The 22,930-nt window shown below is 38.7% G+C and overlaps 2 protein-coding genes and 1 long non-coding RNA gene across 4 annotated transcripts; 1 reads left to right on the plus strand and 2 right to left on the minus strand.

Moving 5' to 3' along the window:
* Positions 1–2,449: 2,449 nt before the first annotated feature.
* Positions 2,450–8,054, minus strand: LOC109059205. Its single transcript, XR_006155627.1, has 2 exons — positions 7,060–8,054; positions 2,450–4,916 (listed from the first exon to the last, which is right to left on the minus strand). It is a non-coding gene; the product is annotated as an uncharacterized LOC109059205 (long non-coding RNA).
* A 1,103-nt stretch (positions 8,055–9,157) lies between these two features.
* On the minus strand, positions 9,158–14,348 carry LOC109097823 (zinc finger protein ZIC 5-like). Its single transcript, XM_042731426.1, is given in 3 exon segments — positions 9,158–11,450; positions 12,992–13,939; positions 13,942–14,348. Coding segments are annotated over 3 exon segments (1,491 nt in total). The 5' UTR covers positions 14,039–14,348; the 3' UTR covers positions 9,158–11,004.
* Positions 14,349–16,726: 2,378 nt separating this feature from the next.
* On the plus strand, positions 16,727–22,669 carry LOC109097826 (zinc finger protein ZIC 2-like). 2 transcript variants are annotated; one of them, XM_042731428.1, is made up of 4 exons: positions 16,727–16,881; positions 19,073–19,752; positions 21,180–21,343; positions 21,681–22,669. In XM_042731428.1, exons 1-4 carry the CDS (start codon positions 16,874–16,876, stop codon positions 21,873–21,875), a joined length of 1,047 nt encoding a protein of 348 aa, XP_042587362.1. In that variant the 5' UTR covers positions 16,727–16,873; the 3' UTR covers positions 21,876–22,669. The 2 variants fall into 2 exon arrangements, with proteins under 2 accessions (XP_042587362.1, XP_042587361.1); XM_042731427.1 differs by having other exon boundaries at positions 16,732–16,881; positions 18,186–19,752.
* Positions 22,670–22,930: the final 261 nt, after the last annotated feature.

A 22,930-nucleotide genomic window follows, 5' to 3' on the forward strand; every position in this document is an offset into this window, starting at 1 on the left:
GTGCAGTTCAGTTAAATAATGGTGTGAATTTTAATAATTTTGAAAAGAGTTCAATTCAGCTAAACAAGTTCTTCATTGTCTCATAATTTCCGGGGCGGCAAGTGAAATCCTAGTATTAAAATTTTAAGTTGATATTATGTTGTTCTAGAGGCCTCTACACTTTGGCTATATCACGGAGTGACCCTATAACCACCTACACAATCTTGCATCTTTTCCAGCTCACTTAATTGTCAGGTATTGAGTCATGGGAGCACGAGCGGCTGGTTTATCACTTTCCCTTCACACAGGTTCTCCGTGAGTGCTCTTACCCTGTCCACCCTGTGTCTGGTATTAAACAAGCCATAAGAAACACACAAACCTTTAAATTACTTATTAGATTGTTTCTTCCCTCGGCGGGAACCTTTTTAGGATAATAACAATTACAAACATTATATAGGCTATATGGTGCTGAATAGGTCATGAATGTACATTCAGCTAATTATGAATGCGATATTTCTAACTTTATCTCTTAAAAATAGTCACAAATAATATAAATAAACCCGTGTTATCAAAATTATAAAGAAAAAGCGTCACATCACAACATTAACAAAGTCAGATTATGAATTATATTATAAACACTGTGGAGGATGACTTAGTCCGATGGGACATATAAACATGATCTGTGTTTAGTTTCTCTAATGGTTTGCAGTCAATGAATTACTCTCTTCAAACTTAATTCATTTGATAGATTTTTTTAACCTTTTTTAACCTTTTGTTAAATGTTAATTATATATATATATAAGTACTTGGCTCTGATCTGTTCTTTTGTAAATTCTAACTTTAATTGAAAATTAAATCAAAGCTTGAACTTAAACTTGTTCGTAATCGTATCGTATAAGATGATTTACAGTAACTTTCATATTCCTAAGTTCCTAACACGTTCAGCTCGTGCCTGTGTTTGCACAGTCAAGCTCTTAATTGTAGTTTATGACATCATCTCTGCTAATCCAATTAAACATGTTTGTCCTATAGACCCAGAACTTTGTGAAGAGTGAATACCGCTGTTTAAGGCAGGCCAGTCGACAACTTTCTGGCTTTGAATTAGATAAATGCATTTAATTGGTTGAACTTGATTGGAAGGGGGGATTCTTTAATGCTCTTTTGTATTTAGTAAACATGCATGAATGTATGAATTGCTTTATAAATATCCATCGCAAGAAAAACTTTTTAATTTAGCTAAAAATGCGTTTGAAAGATCCCTATTGAAATTAGAGTTATCGAATTTTTGAATCACATCTTACTAGAAAGAAAGAAAAAAAAAACCCTGAGTGAGCTAACTATTTCCTAGATAACTACTACAAGAAATACAGCAGGGTGAGAAGAATCTTCCAAACCTGTTGGAATGGTAATTTGAATAAAGGCATAACCGAAATTTATAAGCCATAATTCCGCAAAGAAAAAGCACAGGTTTCTCAACATTTTTATATAAAATTTCTTGAACGTTTTTGTCGTTTCTGACAAGTTTTGCCTGCCAGAAAAGGCTAATTTTTAACTCGACTGCAATTTTTTTTTTCTTCTTTGAGTTCGTTCAGAGACTTTAGATTTGACAATTTTTAATTAATCTAAATCCGTATTTCGAAAAGAATGTTTTTATATAAACGAAAATGTTCTCCTAACTATATGGAAATTTTGGTTTAAATAAAAAAAAAAAAGTATCTATTTGATATCTTCGAAAGAGCTTTTACTGTGGAAAGAAAGTCCTGCAATTGTAATACTTCTACCCAGATGAGTTCCATCTGAAATATTGTTTCTTTCGAAATTTGTTTAATAAAGGAGCCTCAGCTGACAGTCTGGTTTTACCCAATATATCCTATATAATCAACACATTTCCGGCTCAAAATGTGACATCTCCACCACACTTTTGATTACTTAAGTCACTTGCTTGATTTATGCACCGATCTGTTCACTGGTCTTATTTAAAGATAAAAATATCGGAGTTTATTTGATCATTTCGACTCTTAAATAAATACATGATAATTCATGTTTTAAATAATAATGAATAAATTCTTGAGAACAGTGAATTGAATCCGACCAGCATGTAAGGAACACTTGGCACGGTAAAGCAGAATAGGGGCTCATGAATCATTTTATCTTGCCCGTTTTCTTTGCACAGTATGACAACCTTTATTTCTCACTTCAAGATGAATTGTGAGTTTTCAGTTCAACATTGCCTATAAATGCTAATGATGTTGGCCCTCCTTTTTGTCTAAGCTATTTATTGCTTTTCTATTTGTAGCCTTTAGAAAGCTTTTGTGGAAATAATTATTTTATCAGCTTTATATAAACTACAAATATTAGATAAACAAACAAAAAATAACGTATAACTGCGTAGTCGTCAGATCACCTTACGCATAATATAAAATGTGGGAACCACATAGAAGGATGAAACCTCACACCTCAAAGCCCTACACACTGAAATGGCAGCTTTATTTGAATATACAGACAGTATAAACACTCCAAATTATAACTCGAAGTAGATTTAAACAAACAAAACCTGACACCAAAAGGTGTCTCAAGTCAAACTAAGTGCTGTCATATACTCCTAGCAAACGTGAGAAAGCGACATTTCACGGGGAACCAAAGGGAATGTATTTTTATCATGTCTGTGTTCCAGCAGGCTGTAGTTGAGCGTGAGCTGTCAAATCTGGTTGGTGAAGGCGCGTATGTTGTTGGCATGTGGAAGCAGTGATGCCCAGGTAAGGAGCCTCTCTTCTCTGAACCACAGCACAGCTGACTGCTCCAGGAGCCAAAGTAATGAGGGTTCCGCTGGGGGCCGCCTGGTTGGAGAGGTGGCTTAACCCTGCCTGGACGAGGCAGGAGCCCGGGCTCTGCTTTTTCAATCGGAGCCCCTTGCGGGGCACGTGAAAATTTTGACAATGCCGGTGATAAGCAAGAGGTGATGAAAGGAAGCTGTCCGCGAGGGCGTTTCTGTTTAGTTGCGTGATAATTTTTCATACGTGAATAAAGAATTGTGGGTTTCAAAACAAGACAAAAGCGCCCATATTTTAGTGCGACGATTCTCAAGTGATTCTCAAAAACTTTAAAACAATGCTAAAATTAACGCAAGCGAAGTGCTTTACATTAAAAAAAGGACAACTCTGTCTTAAACCTCCTAAAATTAATCCATTCAGTGTATTCAAGCATAAGACACTGCATTTTATTCATAGATTCTTTCAGTATTATTAATGTAAATTACTGTACTCTTTAAATAATTTGCTTATGATTCATGTAAATCTCTCAGACAGGCCTGCCCAAGAATCATGATCGTCTTTATAATCAAATGTAATGTTTCCCTTGAGCCCATATTGGCATTTTCATGGGATTTCTCAAAACCAGACAATTAATGCAACTGTAAAGAGAATTCTGCGTGTGTCACCAAGATGAATTTGCTCAGTTATTTTAGCAAGATATGCTGTCATTTACCATTGAAGATGTCAAGAAAGGGGCAAAGGTGGCCATCCCCGAAGACATGCGCCTAATTATATAATTTGTCTTGTGAGTGGGACAGACCACTGTATGGTCTCCACTGGGATCACTTCTTCAGCAGCCTGAGCCTATCATCAGTTTCATCAACCCTCATTTATGTAAGGGCACAGCGAGTGAGTTCATTTATCTCTTTTTCCATCCACAGGAACTAGACATTCAGCAGCCTACAAGATTCAGATTTTAACAACAGACATATACGGTGACCTGGCAGTGTTGTGAGCTTTCTATGAGATGGAGCGATGATATTTGAACCACCAAGTGCAGAAGTGGACTGAAAAGTCTTTTAAAAATCAATTTTATTAGACTCTTTAAATCCTATCAAAGTACATAGTTCTAGTGAATTTTATAGCTTTTTTTTTTTCAATTTAATTGCCATTATTCATTGCAATACATTTATTAATTTACCAGGCACTTTTATGATTTAAAAAATTAATAATTATAATAATATAAGCAGAAGCAACTGATCCAAGGCAGAAAACAATAATGGCATGGCATATGGTAATTAGCTTCATCAAGGAACTCTGGCAGTGATATTTAAAGCAAACGTCACCACTGTACAGTCACTAATCTTTTGTGGCAATTCTGAGTTTGTGTCAACACTGTAGTGAGCTGAAATGCTTATCAAGGCTGGACATATGCGTGGGCCCGGGCCTATACTTATTCCGGGATGCGCGAACACAGCACTGTAAATCGCAGACTATGCAGCTCGGATTCGCACCTGCTGAGGGGGAAAGGAAGCATTGCATTCTGGAGATATGGCCTGTGAGCACGCCTAGCGTACCTTCACAAAATGTCACAGCAGTTATGAAAGCAAGTCATTATCAACTCAGGGGGACCCTTGACACTGGTCTATAGAGATAGTTCCAGTAGTTCAAAGCCACATCTAATAGCCATTCCAAGGTCAGCTTGAAACAGAGAAAGTGGCTTGTGATGTTTAAGAACATCTACCACCCTTGTCAGTCCAGCGGGGGTTCTGGTGGCTGGTGACGCACTAGGGGTAGTGCAGGGGATTCTATAGGTGAGCTTACAGGTTTATTAAGCATGGCTTAGGCCTTTACTGAAAAAAATAGACTATACTTAAGGTAGGAGACTTTTAATCTAACCATTGGAGTTGTAAAGCACAGTAATGTAGAAGTGGACTGGCTTTTTGAGGGCTTTGACAGTTCTTCTCTTCTTTTTCCTCATCCTTTCCTACCCCTTATACTTGAGAGTTGTATATTTGTACTCGCTCTCTCTTCTTTTTTCTTACTGAGATGATCCAGCACTGTGGTTGTCCAGCTGTGCAGGATGATTTCCTCTTACTGAATGGTGACCTTTTCCTCTATGAAAGATGAGGCACGACTCTGATGTGTTGCTCATGGTAGTTCGTCAGATGTGGAATGGATCAGCATCTACAGGACGTAAAATCAAAATGGGAAGCCAACGCTGTAAAGATTGTTACATGTTAGATAATTTTTTACTGCCAGATATTAATACAATAATATAAAAGTATATATATATGAATATATATATATATATATATATATATATATATATATATATGAATATATTTATTCTATTGTACATTTGACCTGTGATATCCCACTACCCTAAAAGCTATTTATTTTTTTTTATTTTTTTTGTTTATTTTGCTCATGTTGCTGCAGTGTATATCAAATTATTCTAAAATACTTAATATTACATAAAATAAAGTAAAATAACTTTTGTATTACTCATAATTTTTCAGTTTATTTACAAGGTCTTGTACATCTACCAACAACACTGGTTAACAGAACATGCATACCGTCTGTACATTAACTGTGTCTACTCTCCTCGTTAAAGAAGACTGAAGAAGACGTTTTTTTTTTTTTTTTTTTTTTTTTTTAGATCAAACTGCTATTATATAAGACACTGACATCCTTTCATGTCAAAGCCCAACCTGCAAATGCTTCTGAACATTTGCCACACGGATGGAGTGTTTTCTATTAGAAGTCCAGACCTGCGTTTAGAGCCATTTAAACAGGACCTGTCAAATACAAGGCAAGCAGAGAAGTGGTCGCGTGGCTCTGAGGTTTGGTTCATGTGCTGTATAGGCTGAATGGACCAGGTGTAGAGCTTTGGCTCCTGGACATGTCCGTGGACGACCTTGCTCTCATCACCAAGTGCCTTGGAAAGCCTCCCAATCCTGGGGATCCATATTTGGACCAGCACCAAGTTTGGAGGCCCACAGATGTTGAGGAGAGGCCAGATATTATGACAGTTGTCTCATGCAGACAGGCAAGATTATTCATATGTGTTCAGGATGAAAGGGTTCATTTCTGTGGTGCATATGCTGAGGTTTAAATTCAAATTTTATCTTTTATTTTATCAAGATTTTTTTATCTTTTAATTTTTCCTTTACACATGATGTGCCCACAAGATAAACAGTAAACACTGTAAATAAAATAAATAAATAAATAAAATAAAATAAATAAATTGCATGAGCAGTAATGTCCCTAATATCACTACCAGAGGTAATGCAATCACCAGATAACTATTTTCTTTACTATAAATGGCTGTCAGTTTACTGAGACATATTTTTTGTTATTTTAACAACACTAAGATACAAGTATTGACTAATTCTTACATATGTATTTTTAAAACAATCCTTTGCAGTCAGTTCACATTGATACTTTCCTGCTGGTTAATCTAAAAATATACTTTTTGTTATTTATTTAATTTTTTCTCTCTCTAAATATACCGGAATATCAAGACATGTTCCTAGTAAAACCGGGCATGCATATCTCACTAATTCAAAAACAATGTTACGAGAGCTACACAAAATTAAATCTTAACCGTGAAAGTAAATGTCCTGAATGTAGCAAACAAATCCTGACTTATAGAGCTTACAAACTCTAGAAAATAATATGTAGGCTTTGTATGTAGGCTAAATATGCTGTCGCAAAAAATGTGTAACTCGTTATAATAATTTTTATTATATGAATATAATATTAACAAACATCGTGCTACTGCCAAACAAATCATTAAAAATGTCTCCAACTTTGATTAATGTATTTTTAAATTTGTATTTAGCTAGCTGACCTGTAAAGAGTTTTGTGATAATGTTTGTTAATGACTTCTTCGTGAAAGTGTTAGCAAAGAATGTTTTGAGCGATAAGTACAAATAAATGATGATGTGCTCGTGGAGTAATTGATTTAATGAAGTTCCTATGAAACTATTAAAAGCGAGTGGAGGTCAGGCGAGCGGCACCCCTGAGCGCACATGTCAGATGTTTAACTCAAGCAATCTTTTGGGAAAGACATCGGGGCTAATAGGTGAACTCACAGCTGTCTGAGTCGGGCTCGAGCTTTCAGAGCAAATAGCAAACAACTACTCATCCGGCCTCTAACTTAATGGGACGGCAAAGTTTCTCAACAGCCTCTTCTTTAGACGCATGCACGATGGACAAGCACAACACCTAATCAATAAGTGCGCTAAACGACTCTTAGTTACAACGATAAAAGCATGCAGCAAGCATTTTTCTTCAGAGTTGAGCTTATAAAACATGTACTCACGTTGCACTGTATAAACACCCCATCAGTTTTCTCCCATGCGTCAAAAGTTTTCTTGTCCGTGTTTTAGAGTTCAGTCTCGGAGTGCAGGGAAGAAACATGCAGCCCTGCAGCTGCAACTGGATTGTGTTTTCTCACTTATTCGGGAAACTTAAGATAGTAGGCAGGTAGGGTGCTTGGAAGAGTTTGGCAGAGTGCCTGGAGAATGAATATGTGCCCAGTTTTCTTGGTCTTCAAAGCATACTGTGGTAAAACACTCAACGGATGTTTATAATACCTCGCATACTTCAAGTTGTTATTATTTTGAAATGGTTTGGAGGAGAAGAGTTTAGTTGGGTTCTTTTAAAATGTTTGTTCCTGCACCGTTTTTTTCTCTTTACAGAGTCCGAAAGACTAATATTAGACTAATACTTTAACAATGTCTCAATTTTGATTTAATAATGTGACTTAAAGTTAAGTTTAAATAGCGTTTTATGAATAAAATGTTATGCTCAGTTATGGTTTATTTAATTAACTTAAAAATGGATTATAATTGTATTTCACAATATTTTAGGATAGTTTAAACAAGAAAACATCAGATCCTTTTTTTTACCCTGATAAAAAAGGAAAGAAAAAAAGATTCAATCTTACACCTGGTTGACAAGTGTACAATTTTAAATATCCTTAGCTTGGAGGTTGACCAAACTAAACCACGCGCAATTCAATTAATACGATTTTGGATTTATATTTGTGTCATTTAATACTAATTGCACTTGTCTCTCTCCCCCTCCCTACAGACACTCAAACGCCATGGCAAATATTCCATTAGTGCCGTAATTTACCTCTGAGACTTTGCAAGCTCGCAGATGAAATCTGGCAGTGTGAGTTAAACATACACACTTGAAAATAAAGGTGCTTCAAAAGGTTCTTCAAACGATGCCATAGAAGAACCATTTTTGGTTCCACAAAGAACCATTCAGTCAAAGTTCCTTTAAAGAACCATCTCTTTCTTACCTTTTTGTAATCTGAAGAACCTTCTTTCACTACAAGAATCTTTTGTGAAACAGAAAGGTTCTTCAGATGTTAAAGGTTCTTTATGGAACCATTTAGACAAAAAGTTTCTTCTATGGCAAGACATTTATTTTTAAGAGTGTATGTGCGACGTTCAAACAGATAAAGAGTGAAGCGCACTTTTGCAGATGGAGAAAGTATGGCAAAATGTAATGTTTTCTTTGCATTGCAAGTGCTTCACATATACTCTTGGTGCATCGCTTTTAACAGGGTGCACAATGACTCGGGTACTTTGAACCCTCGTCAAACGCATAATGAGAAGCTGACGGTGTGAAATCTGACTAGACTGTAGTAAACAGCCTCCTCTGATGTGATCATTCTGTCCAATAAAGGCAAAACGGGAGAGAACTCGCTGCGTTTTCACACTGACTTCTTCTTTGTCTTTTGAAAAGTGGCGTCTGAGAGTCTGACTCTTGGAGTTACTGATTTGCAGGCTGCATGTTAAGGTAGACCATGTAAGTGATTTCCACGGGCATTGCACTAAAGGAGAACAAATCGCTGACAAAGGGGGTAGCTTTTCGATTCAATAGCGTCGTTAGGACTACCGAAAAGTATTCCTCAGATAATAAGTTCTACTTCAAAGCGTCTCCCATTCAGCTGTGACTGCTGCAGCTTTTATGAAGTCCCCCCTTTTCAGTCCGAGGGTACTATCTCTTTGGTTATTTTTCACCGTGTTTATTTTGCACTATTCAAAGGGCACTTGTTTTAAATAAATAGAAGATCATTCTTTCCTTGAGCAAATAATAGCTCGTGGACAAAAGATGGGCAGAGCGCGCGCTTATTTCCGAATTAAACGTTAGCCTAATGCGCGCGAGGGATTTCAAAGATTTGGGAACAAAAATATGAGAGATTCCGATGAAGAGCGAATTGGCTGCTCTAACGTAGCATGAAACTAAAGGTCAGTGCGACTGTATCTTAATAGAGTGTTTCCAATTGAAGTGGGCTTTTTTCCAGTGCCCGGTAAACACACACGCGCTTTATGAAGCGCCCATGAACGTCACACTATTTATGGGGCGTTTCACTGACACAAAACGCTAGATTTACAATCTCCAACGAGTCACCAACTTGTGTGCTTTATTCCATAGGGTTTAGAGTGATATTCATTAGCATGAAAAAAAAACAACAACACTTTCTTAGGAGACGTTTTAGAACTTTCTTCACAGAAATTTTCCACCCGCCATATGAAATGTCCAGGATGCCTGTATCTGCGCTGATATAAAATTTCGAACATGCCGATTTTAAGGCACAAGACGGTTCGTGGGAGAGGTTTCTGCTTTGATGATTGACCATTTAGCGGCAGTTAGTAGTTTTCTACCATAAATATTCAAATGGGACCCATAGAAATTCTAACGCGCCGTGCAGTCTTCCGTTCTGTTGTGGAGCTCTTTGAAGTGGTGCAGGACTTGCGCTGGTCAATTCTGAGTCTTTAGTCTGGGACGGGGGCACTTTGAAACTGTTATTGTGCGTTTTAATGAAGGAAATAAGACGGGGGACTTTGTTTCATATTCTCCATACAACTTTCTTCTTATTGGCGGGCAGCTTTTATGTTTTATTTTCCCATGAATGATTCATGCATTGAAGGTTTTGTGCTATTCTACTTTTCATAACGTGCACTATTAGGTGATGGTTCCATTTTGAAATGACAATGAATTGCCGAGGAATATTTTCATTCAGGAGAAAAGCAAGAAAAACTGTTAAAGAAAAAAGTGTTTTGTAGAACTTTGCTGTTTCGTTTGGTTAGCTTTACTGTCCCACTTTTACAGAAAATTAAGCATTACTTCTTACAGCAACAGTGATATTCATTTGATGATTAGTATAAATCATAACTTGGAAATCTGCAGACTTTTATAAGAAATATGCACACTAATCAAAAAACGAATCAAGGCCTTTTTTACTGAAAAGACCATATTTACACGTCCTGCCTTTTATTCAAGTTTTCCATATATCTATACACAAACATCACATTTCTTCACGACCTTCTTACGTTTTTTTTCCATCAACACCATCATGCACATCAACAGAAAGAGTTACTACACGGTTCATGCGAAAGATTCTTCACAATATACAGCCTATTCAAGTAAGACCTTTTTACAGAACACGATAAAAAGCATCACTTCTTTTCACCAAAATTATATTATTCTTTGGTGTATCTGTACTTCCAGACCAACAATAATACCAGCAAATAAATTACAATGTACAAAACTTGTTGAGACGCTACGAAAACATTCACAAGCATCAATACCACATACTATTTACAAATCAGTCAGGGATAGGCCTGTCAACGATACATTATTTAGGGTCTCAGTGGACATATTTTGTACTCTTTAATCAGAGTTACATTGATTTTGCATAAAATATAGGTTTAAATATTTTAAATATCACAAAAACCGTCCTGACCATAGTTAGTGTATAAACTTTAACAAAGACTCCACCCATTCATTTTTTTGACACTCACAATATATAAGTAAAAACTTAAAATTGTCACTGCAATTTTTGCCCCTCAGACATTTAACGTGTAAAACGATTCTCTATAAAAAAGATTTCTGTGCAACAAAAGGGATGTAATATTAAAAAACAGCCTAAACATAATTGATAAATCTTTTGACCTCATGTTATTTGATCTCGACAAGTCAGGTAAAATCTTAAAAAATGTACAAGTCGATTTTTCATGTGGCAAGTTACAACTGCTTATCATATGAAACATAAATTGCATCAGTGCTCTGAGCATGTTTTATGGGCAAAACGGGGGGCAAAAACTCTTCACCCACTGACATCCATAGGTGTTCCACTTCTTCGAATTGCAACCCTTGAATTTGATGTTTTTTTTTCTTTCTTTTTTTTTTTTCTTTTTTTTTTCATGTGGACCATTTAAAATGAATGTATTCCTTTCTGTTCACATCAGAGCATTGCCCTCGGATCTGTGTGTCTAAAAGAGTCCTCGTCGTCAGATTCCGACGTTGGCACATCGCTGGAGGGGGTGTGTAGATTGTTTGGTCCAGCACTCCCTTGGCACACGTACCATTCGTTTAGGTTGGTCACCTGAGGCGAAAGGTTCGATGAACGGTTCCTGTGGGGCTCCAGGTTTGGTGAGAGGGCATCACCGATGGTCGTGGACGAGGGATGGTAAGAGGAGCCCGTGTTGGCGGAAGGGGGCGGAGGAGACTTGCAGTGAACCTTCATGTGTTTACGCAGGGAGCTCGGGTGTGTGTACGACTTGTCACAACCCCTCACTTTACAGAAGTAAGGCTTATCGCTCGTGTGGACGTGAGAGTGCTTCTTCCTGTCACTGCTGTTGGCGAATTTCCTGTCACAGCCATCAAACTCACATTTGAACGGCTTCTCACCTGGCAAAGCAGAACAAGCAATTAGAAAAAAAAAAAAAAAAAAAAAAAAAAGATCACCCATAAATATTTAAAATTTTCTTGTTTACGTGAAAATAATAGCTAATGGATGATTCATTCTCAGCAAGCACTAGTAATGGATGGTTTCGTTTTGAAAATCACAACACTATCACTGTAACCCCACAGTACTTATTTTCTGCTATTAGTTACATATGGAATGTTCAGGCGCACCACATGACTTATGCAACCACTCTGTAAACGCTCTCATTTTCTCTGACTGAAGCTTGCCAAAACTCTTTTTTTATTATTATTTTTACTGAATATAGAACTTAGTCAACTACTGAAAACATGTCGGCCGCCATATGCATCAGATTGCTTGGAGTAAAAGAACTGACCCGGCTTTACAAGATATCCAAATCAGATCAAAATTAAATTACACGTTGCACTGGTTCACTGTGTCATTCCAGGACTTGTTACAAAAACATAGGTGACGTTTACATATATTCAATGATTATTTAAGATACCACCATGCTACGACCCTTATAAATGTACTCCAGGTGGGTTTGACACGTTAGCCTACATATTCAGGGAGCAATTTACGTCAGCACGTGTTGAGAGCATAACATGATATAGTTATAAAGTAAAAGAACCTAAACAATACCTGCAACTTTTTAACAACCTGAAATAACAAACTGTCAAGTGAGTGCATATTTTAGTACCTGGAGGAAGAGCTTTATATCTATTAAATAGGCCTACCATAATATTTAATATCTAGTTTCATATCATGCACAGCACACACGCATATCGTTTTTTAAAATACATTAGAAGAACATCAGAAGTAGAGGCCTTCACCATAGTTTGGTTAATCACAATGTAGTAAATGCCCCATGGCTGACCCATTCTCCATATTTACATTAGTATGGATCTATTCAGACACTGTTTGTAATTCCCTGTTGCTTTAAAGGAGACAAACGCGTGCATAAAACTTCATGTTACTATTTTACCTGCAGTCTATAAAACAATTCGTACTTTCCCTGTTTTGCTAGTTATTTTTTACATTAAACACGTAGCATTCAAATGCAACTATAGCCTGACGTCTTCACCCTAACGTTTTTGCATCTCTTTTTGATATAAAATTTCATGCATCAAAGAAAAAAGACGCACAAACACGGGTCTGCTCATAACAGCGTAGTGTCGGAAGTGCTTTTCCCATAGGCTATGTACAAGCAGCAACAACATGAACGTTGATCTATCGCTGAATTTTCAAAGTAGCCTAAGTTTATGACGCTTAGCGACACCAATGGTATTTTGCTTAGCAAATAGGCACTGTGAACAAACAACCTCCTTAACCTTGTTTCTGTATGAATGGGCGATATTTGTGCATGAGGCGGGGGACAAAACGTGATCTTGTTCCCCCGTAATAGGCTAACTAACGTTTGGTAGTCTACATATCAAGAGAATTCGATTACCTGCCAAGTTGCGCAAACACGTTCCATAACAGACCACTAAAGTTTTTTCAAAGAATTGGTCGACTTTTCACTAACCTGTGTGCGTCCTCTTGTGAATCTTGAGATTTTCCGAGCGCGCGAATACTTTGCCACAACCGGGAAAGGGGCACGGGAACGGCTTCTCGCCCGTGTGCACGCGGATGTGATTGATTAGTTTGTACTTGGCTTTAAACGCCTTTCCCTCGCGCGGACACTCTTCCCAGAAGCAAACGTGACTGCTCTGCTCCGGTCCCCCGACGTGCTCCACCGTGACATGGTTGACGAGCTCGTGCATGGTGCTGAAAGTTTTGGAGCAGGGCTTCTTGGACGTCTGCTCCTGGTCAACCCACTTGCAGATGAGCTCTTGCTTGATGGGCTGCCGCATGTATCGCAAAAACGCCCCCGTGGCTCCGTGTGGAGCCGTGGCGAGGTTCACATTTAAGTTCATGGAGTTGTAGCTGTGCAGAGAAGAAGATCCATAGTGCTCGGGCCTGTGGCCGAAGTGCTCTGGCCTGCCGTAGATGTCCCCCGGTAGACCCAGACGCATCTGCCCGTTGAGGGCATGGTGGTGGTGGTGGGCACCTGGGGCCGCTTGCTCGTGCAGTCCAGAGAAAAGTGGATGGGCACCACCTTCCGCGTGCCCATAAGCACCTGTTGGGGAAATGAACATGCCATGGTGATGAGGGGAGGAGGCGGAACTATGCTGGTCGCCAAGTGCATGCATAGCAGAGGCTGAGAGCTCTCTCCTGAGGATGAAGTCCCTGCTGGTGGTGTAGCCTGTGTGGGGGTGAGCCACGGGGAAACCAACTGTGGTCTGAGAAGACGTGAAAGATGCCGCGGTCTGGGCTTCGGGATGGCTTTGAACAGGCTGAGAGGGACTAAGTTTGAGAGCATTGGTCTGTGCCATGTGCTCGGGTCCAAATGGAGTGAGAGCCACTCCGGGGTCGTTGCCCATCTCCCCAGGGTGGAGGTGGGCATGGTGGGAGTGCGGGTGATGCCCCCCTATCCCGGGAAGCCTGTCATATTCTGATGAGGAAGGGCTTGAGTCGATGCCAAATCCGCTAATCTTATCGCCGAATTCCTCTTGCTTAAAGGGGGCTCCATCACTACGCTGTCATGTCCACGCTCACCGCTACTGTTTTCGCAAACTACGGGCCTTCTGAAACTATTAAAATATATGTATATGGCCGTCTATAGAACTTCTTTTGTCCTGCCTCTAACTCTGCTTGCTCCTTTTCCCACTCTGTCCTCAAGCGATTGGCAGAACATACAACAGTTGGAGGACACAGTGGGGAATAGAGTTTAGAAATGGCACTGCGGGTATTGGACAGATTTCGGTGACTGGCAGTTAAGAGAACGAAGCGATTGGCTGTCTTTCAGCGCAGAGGCTCAGCGGGGTTCCGCCCCCTCACTCTCTTCATCACTGTTCACTCCAGAAAGTTGTGCTCACAAAGTTACAGGCAAATCTGTTTACCGAGACACACGCACGCACGCACGCACACACACACACACGTGGAAGGATGTTGTTTTTCTCTTTGCACCAAACAGTGACACTACACACACGGAGCATATTGTGCAACACCCCCACACACCGTTTGAAATATACTTATAAATTAAATTCAACTTATATAATTAAATAAAGAAATAAAACGTTGTCGAGCATGAATTCAGCAAAAATAAATTGAATTATCTTCGGTCAAATAAATCGTTTCATTATGCTGACAGATAAAACAGACTAAGGATAAAATTGTGACAATGGAAATAAAATTACAAGTACAAACAAACGCATGCTATACCAAACTTATTTGTTTCTAATTGTTGCAATGCATGCATATAGGCAAAACTAAATTATTAGATACATAAAACAAAATCTTACATATGGTTTTTATTCAACCAATCAAACGATTAGGATTTACGCACTAATAAACAGAAGTTGCAAGGGCCTACGTTCATGGAATTCTTTCTAGTAACCTGCTTTATCCAGATGGGTTTATAGTAATATAATCTCACATAATCAACAGTATCATGTTTTTTTTTTTTTTTTTTTTTTTTTTTTTTTTTTTTTAATTTACAATTATATTTAAATGCAATTATTTTATTTTTTTTACAGGTTATCTGTGAAAACGCAATTTTGAACATTAAATTTTCGGTCCAATGGGCGCTGTCACAAACTGATAGATTCCTGTGCAGAAAGTACAGAAGAGAAGAAGCGACTCTTGACATATTTTAGAAAAAATTCTGTCAATAGTCTTTCCAAAAAGCGTTCTGTGACATGATTCGTGACTCTGTGACATAATCCAAATTTTTCTCCAAGATATATATATATTTTTTTAAGAATAATGTATAAGAAACATTAATTTTCACATTATTTGAAATGTTATCTCATGTTTGTTTGTGTGTGTTTTACGTGTGTCATGAAGCACGTCCACGCCCTTTAAGAGTCCATGTTGAACTCAGCAGGAAGTGTATGCCATTGATTTAATATGTCTTAATTCAAAGACATCTTTTAAAATGCTTCAGGGCAGTTGTTACCATATTCCAAATAATTATTTCAAAAACTAATTACCAAAGTACAGCAGAAGGTTAAACATCCCCACCCTTAAACCTAAAAAAAAAATAAAAATACACAATTCTGCTTACAAATTTGAAGTCACAAGTTTCTCTAACAATGCTAAAATATACAGATTAAAACATCCTAAATACATTTGAAATTTATCATAGTCAGTGGTCAGACATTTCTGGTAAAACTGCATACCCACATTTATCAAACATCGAAGATGAAGAAAAAAAAACATTCATAAGATGTTCTTATTTTTATGTATATAAAGCATGTGTATCTCTCCTCGCGTATCTATCCTGCACCTGTAGTAACTGAAAGTGTTGTGATTTCCTGCATAAGCTATCATGCCTGTCAGCTTTGTCAAGGGTCTTAATTTGGAATGAATGAAACCACGATGTATGCCGGTTAATGTGACGGAAGCATTACAATCTATGCATTCTAATTGAGATTTACGACATCCCAACGTTTACCTCTGAATTGTGTTGGACGAACAGACCGTATTCAAGAGTGTCTTTAAAAATGAGAATGTCATAAATATTAAATGTTAAAAACAAGCTTGTGACTGAATGTGAATTTTTCTCGCCTGTTATTTATGAAACGATGTAACAGAGGGAGAAGGCCAAGTTGTTTTATTACAACCTTTGAACAGTGAGGATTTCTTAATAAGTTCAAAGGGTAGCATTATGTGGTCTCCACGGGTCGAAGGTCGAACACCCCTGAAGTACCCAAGGTCACTAAAAGTAACCAACAATGCGTTACCATATTGATAATGTCAAAGTTAAAAGAAATGTCTTGTTGCTTTGTCTAAAAGCCTCACACATTAATGAAAAGCCATAATTCATGTAACTATAGGGGTATGGTCCTTCATGTATTGTAATTCAAAGGTTATTTGGAATTTTTTTGCTTTCATATATATAGGCCTATATATATCGAAATTTGTTTTCCCCTGTGTGTTTGGTTTTAGCTTTTTCGAACTTTTTCCCTTCCTTGCTACATGAGAAAAGAAGAACAAAAACTGCGGCTATGTGTTCCAGGCCGACTGCACTCTCAGTCTAATTTCTCTTTCTTCTTCTCCCTGCCCATTGAAAAGGGGAAAGGTTTTTGTGGTTTTCTGGAGAAATAAAGAACTTCTTAGAGAGGTCGGCAGACGTGACTTTGAACTTGGATCAGATCCTGTGTTTCCTGTGGAGAGGGTAGAAATAGTCTTAGAAGAATGGTACATAACGTTCAAACAGCATGGCTTTGAGCTGAGGCACAGAATTCCCAAAGTTTTATACATCCTCCGCCCTATTATTTACAGCTTAAAGCGTTCGGAGGAGAGGAAAGACAAGACAAAGTGTGTTGTGCGTTGGAACTGGACTTCATGGGACTTAGGTTCAATGAAATTGTAAGTAAACCTCCTTTAACTGCATGTTAACATTTAAATAAACGCTCGAATGCTGCACGTAGGACGGTTCCTTAGATCAGAAATGGTCCCTGGATTGGTTTATGGACATTGGCCTGGAATCCGTAATGCAGTAACCCCATCACATGTGCTAGTATAACTTCAGGTGGACGGTTTGGTTTTTGTCAGGGAGTATACAGTGTAGTCTACAAAGGCAAGGAAAAGCTCGCAAAGGCCTGTTCCGCAACCACAAAATGCCGCTAAACTTGATTTTAAATCATGCAAATTCCCTGATTTATTCACGCAGAAAGACCAGGCTCTCGGTCCGTGACGTCACTATTTATTTTATTTTTATTTTTTTAAAGTAAAGGTATATCATATTGTGTTTTTTTTTTTTTTTTTACATGGGAATGTAATCTCATCTAAATACATTCAAATGACATTTTGTTCTTGTATGTGCTAAAATATTTAGAATATTCTTTGTGCGCATTAGATGTGCCTAAAAATAAGGCTTGGTGATAGGAAAAATGTAGATGGTACCCTAGCTTACAAGAATTCTCTCATTTATACTGTTGTTGTATTTGCTGTGTTTCAAACCTTAGCTATGTGGAGTTAATGGTTCTGTATACGAAACACAGTATGGTTCAGAGTCGGTCTAACGGCGTTTTGGTGTTAGCTACGAATTTATGCGTTTTTAATGCAGTAAATTAATTAAAGTAGCTTATTAAATGTAAAGATGATGTTGATGGCAATGACGATATACATTGCCGACAACTCTCCTCTTATTTTTCATGTAAATTATTCAATTTTTAGTAGGCTACTTAATATCTCAATAGGATAATGTTATTTGTAGCTATATATTAATACACCTGTTTGTTTTTGATGTGTCCATCAACACTCAGGGAGACATGATCACGTCCTTTATTCAAATGCTGAGCACCACATAGGCTTAAAACTGGATGCGATCTAGTGTTTTAATTCATTATAATGTGTTGTCATACTCACGTGCAGACTGAGTCAAGGCACCTCGAGCGAGGTTTGTGAGTGTGTTTTTCATTCACGTTAACCCTGTCTGTTTGTTGGATTAGCCCGCACTATGCGAAAGTAACTAACTAGATTTCGCTATAACCAAAATATCCTGCATATTTTAAGCCATTTAGTAATTATGCAAACTGTAGTGGCGAAGTTCATCAAAGAATTTTGGGTTACACTTACTATTATGAGCCCGCGTGGAAAGTGATTAGGTTTTTTAAGCGGTCTGATTGAACGCGAGTATTTTTGCTCCCCTTCTACCTATTCCCCGAAAGGCTCTCCGAAAAGTAGGCGGTAATTGTCGGTGGAAGATGGCGATCAGCGATTAGTTGCCAAAGGAGTGCGTTCGATTGGAGGGGCACCTGGGATTGATGAGGAGCGGCGGCCAATGAGAGTGCGTCAAATGAATGACCGGGCTCCAGTTAAAGGGGGCGTAAGAGGAGGTAGTGTCAGTCCACTGAGAAAGAGGGACCCTCCGAGATAAACAGACAAGCGAAAGAAATAAACATTCCAATTCGTGATGCTTCAAGAACAAGGAAGACTCTGTAAAATAGTAACTCGTATTTTCGTGTAATCCGAAAATTACGACATCGACTCAGTTTGAAAGGAAACGCGCAAAGGAATCTTTTCATTTCGCTGCATTGGGGATTTTGAGTAACAAGTTATCCACCAAAAATATAGTCTAACTTAACACGCAAAGCTTTTTTTTCCTCCTATGAGCGGATCGAACTACATCGCCTCATGTCGTGTTCTCAAATCTGGAAGTTAATATTCCTGTAGCTCATTCGATTTTATTTTGTTACATGTTTTGTTGAAGCGCCGCGCATAGACTGCTTGAAAGAGAATTGGTTTTGCTCAACGAAAGCATGTTACTGGACACTGGGCATCAGTTCCCTGGTTTGGGAGTGGGCACCTTTGCCAGGCATCATCACTCCTCCAGTGAGATGCAGGACAGAGACTTGAGTTTAGCGCAGAACAGCTTCGTCGACTCGGCGCACATGGGCGCCTTTAAACTGAACCACGATCTCTCGCCCGGACAGAGTTCTGCATTCACAAGCCAAGCGCCCGGTTACCCCGCCGCGGCTCTGGGCGCGCACGCGGCTCATGTCACACCATACGCAAGCTCGCCGTTTAACTCCACGCGGGACTTTCTCTTTCGCAGCCGTGGATTCGGGGAATCGTCACCGGCGGGAGGCCAGCACGCACTCTTCGGCCCCACTGCCGGCTCGCTCCATCACTCTACAGACAGCCAAGGCCACATTCTGTTCCCTGGCATCCACGAGCAGCATGGATCTCACGGCTCCCCAAACGTGCTCAACGGGCAGATGCGACTCGGACTACCGGGGGAGGTTTTCGGGCGATCAGACCAGTACCACCAGGTCTCCAGCCCGAGGACCGACCCTTACTCAGCCGCTCAGCTGCACAACCAGTACGGCTCCATGAATATGAACATGGGGATGAATATGGCAGCGCATCACCATCACCCCGGTGCCTTCTTTCGCTACATGAGGCAGCAGTGTATTAAGCAAGAACTCATCTGTAAGTGGATCGATCCGGAGCAGCTCAGCAATCCGAAGAAGAGTTGCAATAAAACTTTCAGCACCATGCATGAGCTGGTCACACACGTCTCAGTCGAGCACGTTGGAGGACCCGAGCAGAGCAACCACATCTGCTTTTGGGAAGAGTGTCCCCGGGAAAGCAAGCCTTTTAAAGCCAAATATAAGCTGGTCAATCACATACGCGTGCACACGGGAGAAAAGCCTTTCCCCTGCCCGTTCCCTGGATGTGGCAAAGTCTTCGCGAGATCAGAAAACCTGAAGATTCACAAGAGAACACACACAGGTAATTATGATATGTATTTCTGCTCGCGCTTGCCACATTAATAGCCTATATGTAAGTCCGTTTGCTTTGGAACTACGATGGTCTTATTTATAGCCCTCCAAAATAGTATGGCAAACAGTCTTTCTTACAAAAATAAGCTGATTATGTTAGGTTGGTGTATTTTTAGACGTTGAGAGCGCATACTTAGATCGACGCTTAAAGTAGATTTAGATCTTTAAAAGAAAACGGATGCCGTAAGCACATACAGTTCGTGTAAGTGAACGCGGCTGAAAACGATTATGGCTGGTAAATACCGAGTAAATGCGATGTTTTACAACAATGTGCTGAATTATGTAAGAGACTGTCGAGGGTTTGTGGTTCATAAACTTTAAACGGGTCAAAGGCGACTCGAGGGCTCATCGCGTGCGCAGAGCAGCCGTAAATCTCTCCAACCGGTTTAACGTTTGCGTGGACCAATGCTCGAGCACTCGGGTGACTACGTCAGGATTTTGAAATTACTCCAGTTTGTGCATGTTGTTGGCCACGTTACGGGGTATTTTAATTGTTGTTAAAATTAGAAACAATGTATAGCCTATTTTCACACTAACAGCGATACACTTTATATTCATGAAGCCATTAAAAAACAACGATTAGCTACAAGACCATACAGCTAGACGTATATACACGAACGTAGGCTACATAGGAATTACAAAATGAATACAGATCATTACCAACACAAAAAGGACGACATAAAAATAAGAATGTATTTCCTACTTTAGGAATGGGCGATATGTGGGCCTATTGTTATTCTTTCCATTGCATTGACAGTCTATGTGTTAGACAGGCCATTACCAGGGTTGCACATTTAAGCAATTTCCTCTTTAGAATACACGGAGGTATTGAGCCTTCTGTTTGTCAAAGTGTTAATTGCATTTTGATTATTTCTAAGCAAATGGCGAAGTTTTGTGTGGGGCTGACAAAAAGTTGAACGTTGAAAAGAGAAAATGGTGTTATGTGACTGATTTACCCCTTATTTTAATATTTGGTTTTGTTTGTACAGATTGCTAAATAAAGTAAATTATCGCAAACGTAATTATCAGCAAAATTAGTTTTTATGTATTTATATTGTTGTAACCTTTACACTGGTCATATTTGTAGATGTGGTTGTGTGACCCCTGTGTCGTTGTAAGGCAGCTCTGTTTTACAACTACGTGCATATTATAACCTCTTGAGGGATTTCATTTCACTGTATTTAGAATGCTTCGCATTTTTTTTTTTTTTTTTTTTTTGTATTTAGTCGACTATATATATTATGTTTTTTTGGAGTGTACTAGGATGGCAGATTTCGTCTATATTGTGATGTGGGCTGTTTTTGTTGTGTTTTTTTAAAAGCGGAATTAAACTTTAAACACTAATCGTGTGAATGTTTATACGGTTTTTCTTCTCAGGGGAGAAACCATTTCAGTGTGAGTTTGAAGGATGTGATCGGCGCTTCGCGAACAGCAGTGACCGAAAGAAGCACATGCACGTTCACACGTCAGACAAACCGTATCTTTGCAAAATGTGTGACAAGTCCTACACTCATCCCAGCTCTCTTCGAAAGCATATGAAGGTAATTCCTCCAGATTCCTCTAGAACACAGAATGTGAAATACATTACACATTTTTGTCACAAAATGTTTACTTCGTGCCACTTTATGTTTATAACAGTAATCGATTTAATCACAATTAAAATAACAATTGCAAACATTCTAGAATGCATAACAGATCATTAGCTAATGCATATTGAGAAAGTTAGAACTGACGTATATAGCCTATTGTCATATTGAAACGAACTACTGATTTGTCTAAAATTTACTAATGAACAGTTTTAGTAATAGGCTACATGCTATTCATGATTCATTCCAAAGATCATTAATTATTTATTTTGTGTATGTGTGTGTGTTTTAGGTTCACGAGTCATCCCCACCTGCATCTGACTCGTCGCCAGCGGCAAGTTCTGGTTATGAGTCCTCAACACCCCCTGGTCTGGTGTCCCCCTCCACTGAGACCCAAAGCAACAACAATCTGTCGCCTTCCTCAGCGGTCCACAGTTCCAACAACCACAGCAGTTTATCGTCCAATTTCAGTGAATGGTATGTTTAAGACTGTGCCATCCATGGAGGAATCGTTTCAGAAAACCAGGAGATCCATATACAGCTTGTACAAAACGAACGCACCTATATTATGCGCTTGTCCAGCAGGATTAACATTCCCACGTCGACAGGAGAACCGTGCGCAAAAGCACTAAACGTTCCTCTTTTTGTACATACTACGCGCTCTCTTTCCCAATGGTTGTGATAGATTTTGTCGGGTTTTTGGTGTATAGATGTTCCTTCAGTGGTAGCTATTTCTCTAACTGGACTTTTTAGTGCACATATTACCATAAAGTTGTATTATCATAATGAATATTGTGATCCCATTAGGGCAAACTGATTGTAAACTAAACAACTATTAACTGGAAAGAGTGCCAAAGTCAACATTTAACGAAGACAGACACAATATTTGCTTGTGAATGTATATCTTAGTTTGCTGGGCTTAACTTGTGATGTTTTGTGCTTTGCAAGTTTGAATTGTGAAATATATTTGGAAGATTGTGGGGCAAATTAATGTCGTGCCGTTAAATATCTGTAACTACACCCTTCTTTTTGTAAATATCGACTGCCATATTTATCCATTTGTAATTAAATTATGGTATTTACTTGCTACAGATGAAACAATATTTATAAAGAATGTTTCTTTACTATAAATATGTACAATTATGGGCTGAACAGGGGCAGTTGTTTTGTTATAGCCTATGTGTTTTTGTTCAAAGTTTGAGAAGTGTTTTCTCCATTATTGTGATAAAAAATTTACTGCATACAGATATAATAAAACGTGGTGCAAGTGTACAATCTTTACAACGCGTCGTGTTCTTTCCATGCTGTCTACTCATTATATAGATAAACTTTGACAAATTTTAGACCTTTTTTTTGTATAGGCTAAACAGACTTTAAAACAAAATTTACAAAGTGGTCTGAAAGCAAAAGGCATTCAGCTGTTTGGGTAGATAGTGTTGAAATATATTTCCACACACAATTCGACGCTTGAAACACTAATGATTTCAAGCACTGAAGGACATATTCAACATTAAAAAAACAGAAACATTTAAATAGAACATT

Source organism: Cyprinus carpio, chromosome B9 (genome assembly GCF_018340385.1).
Source record: "Cyprinus carpio isolate SPL01 chromosome B9, ASM1834038v1, whole genome shotgun sequence".
NCBI lineage: Eukaryota > Metazoa > Chordata > Actinopteri > Cypriniformes > Cyprinidae > Cyprinus > Cyprinus carpio.

Bases quoted from the DNA above. Each gene is read 5' to 3' on its own strand.
- LOC109097826 (XM_042731427.1), top strand. From the start codon at position 18,777: ATGTTACTGGACACTGGGCATCAGTTCCCTGGTTTGGGAGTGGGCACC. The intron at 19,753-21,179 runs GTAATTATGATA...TTTTCTTCTCAG, and splicing joins TCACAAGAGAACACACACAG to GGGAGAAACCATTTCAGTGT. The intron at 21,344-21,680 runs GTAATTCCTCCA...TGTGTGTTTTAG, and splicing joins CTCTTCGAAAGCATATGAAG to GTTCACGAGTCATCCCCACC.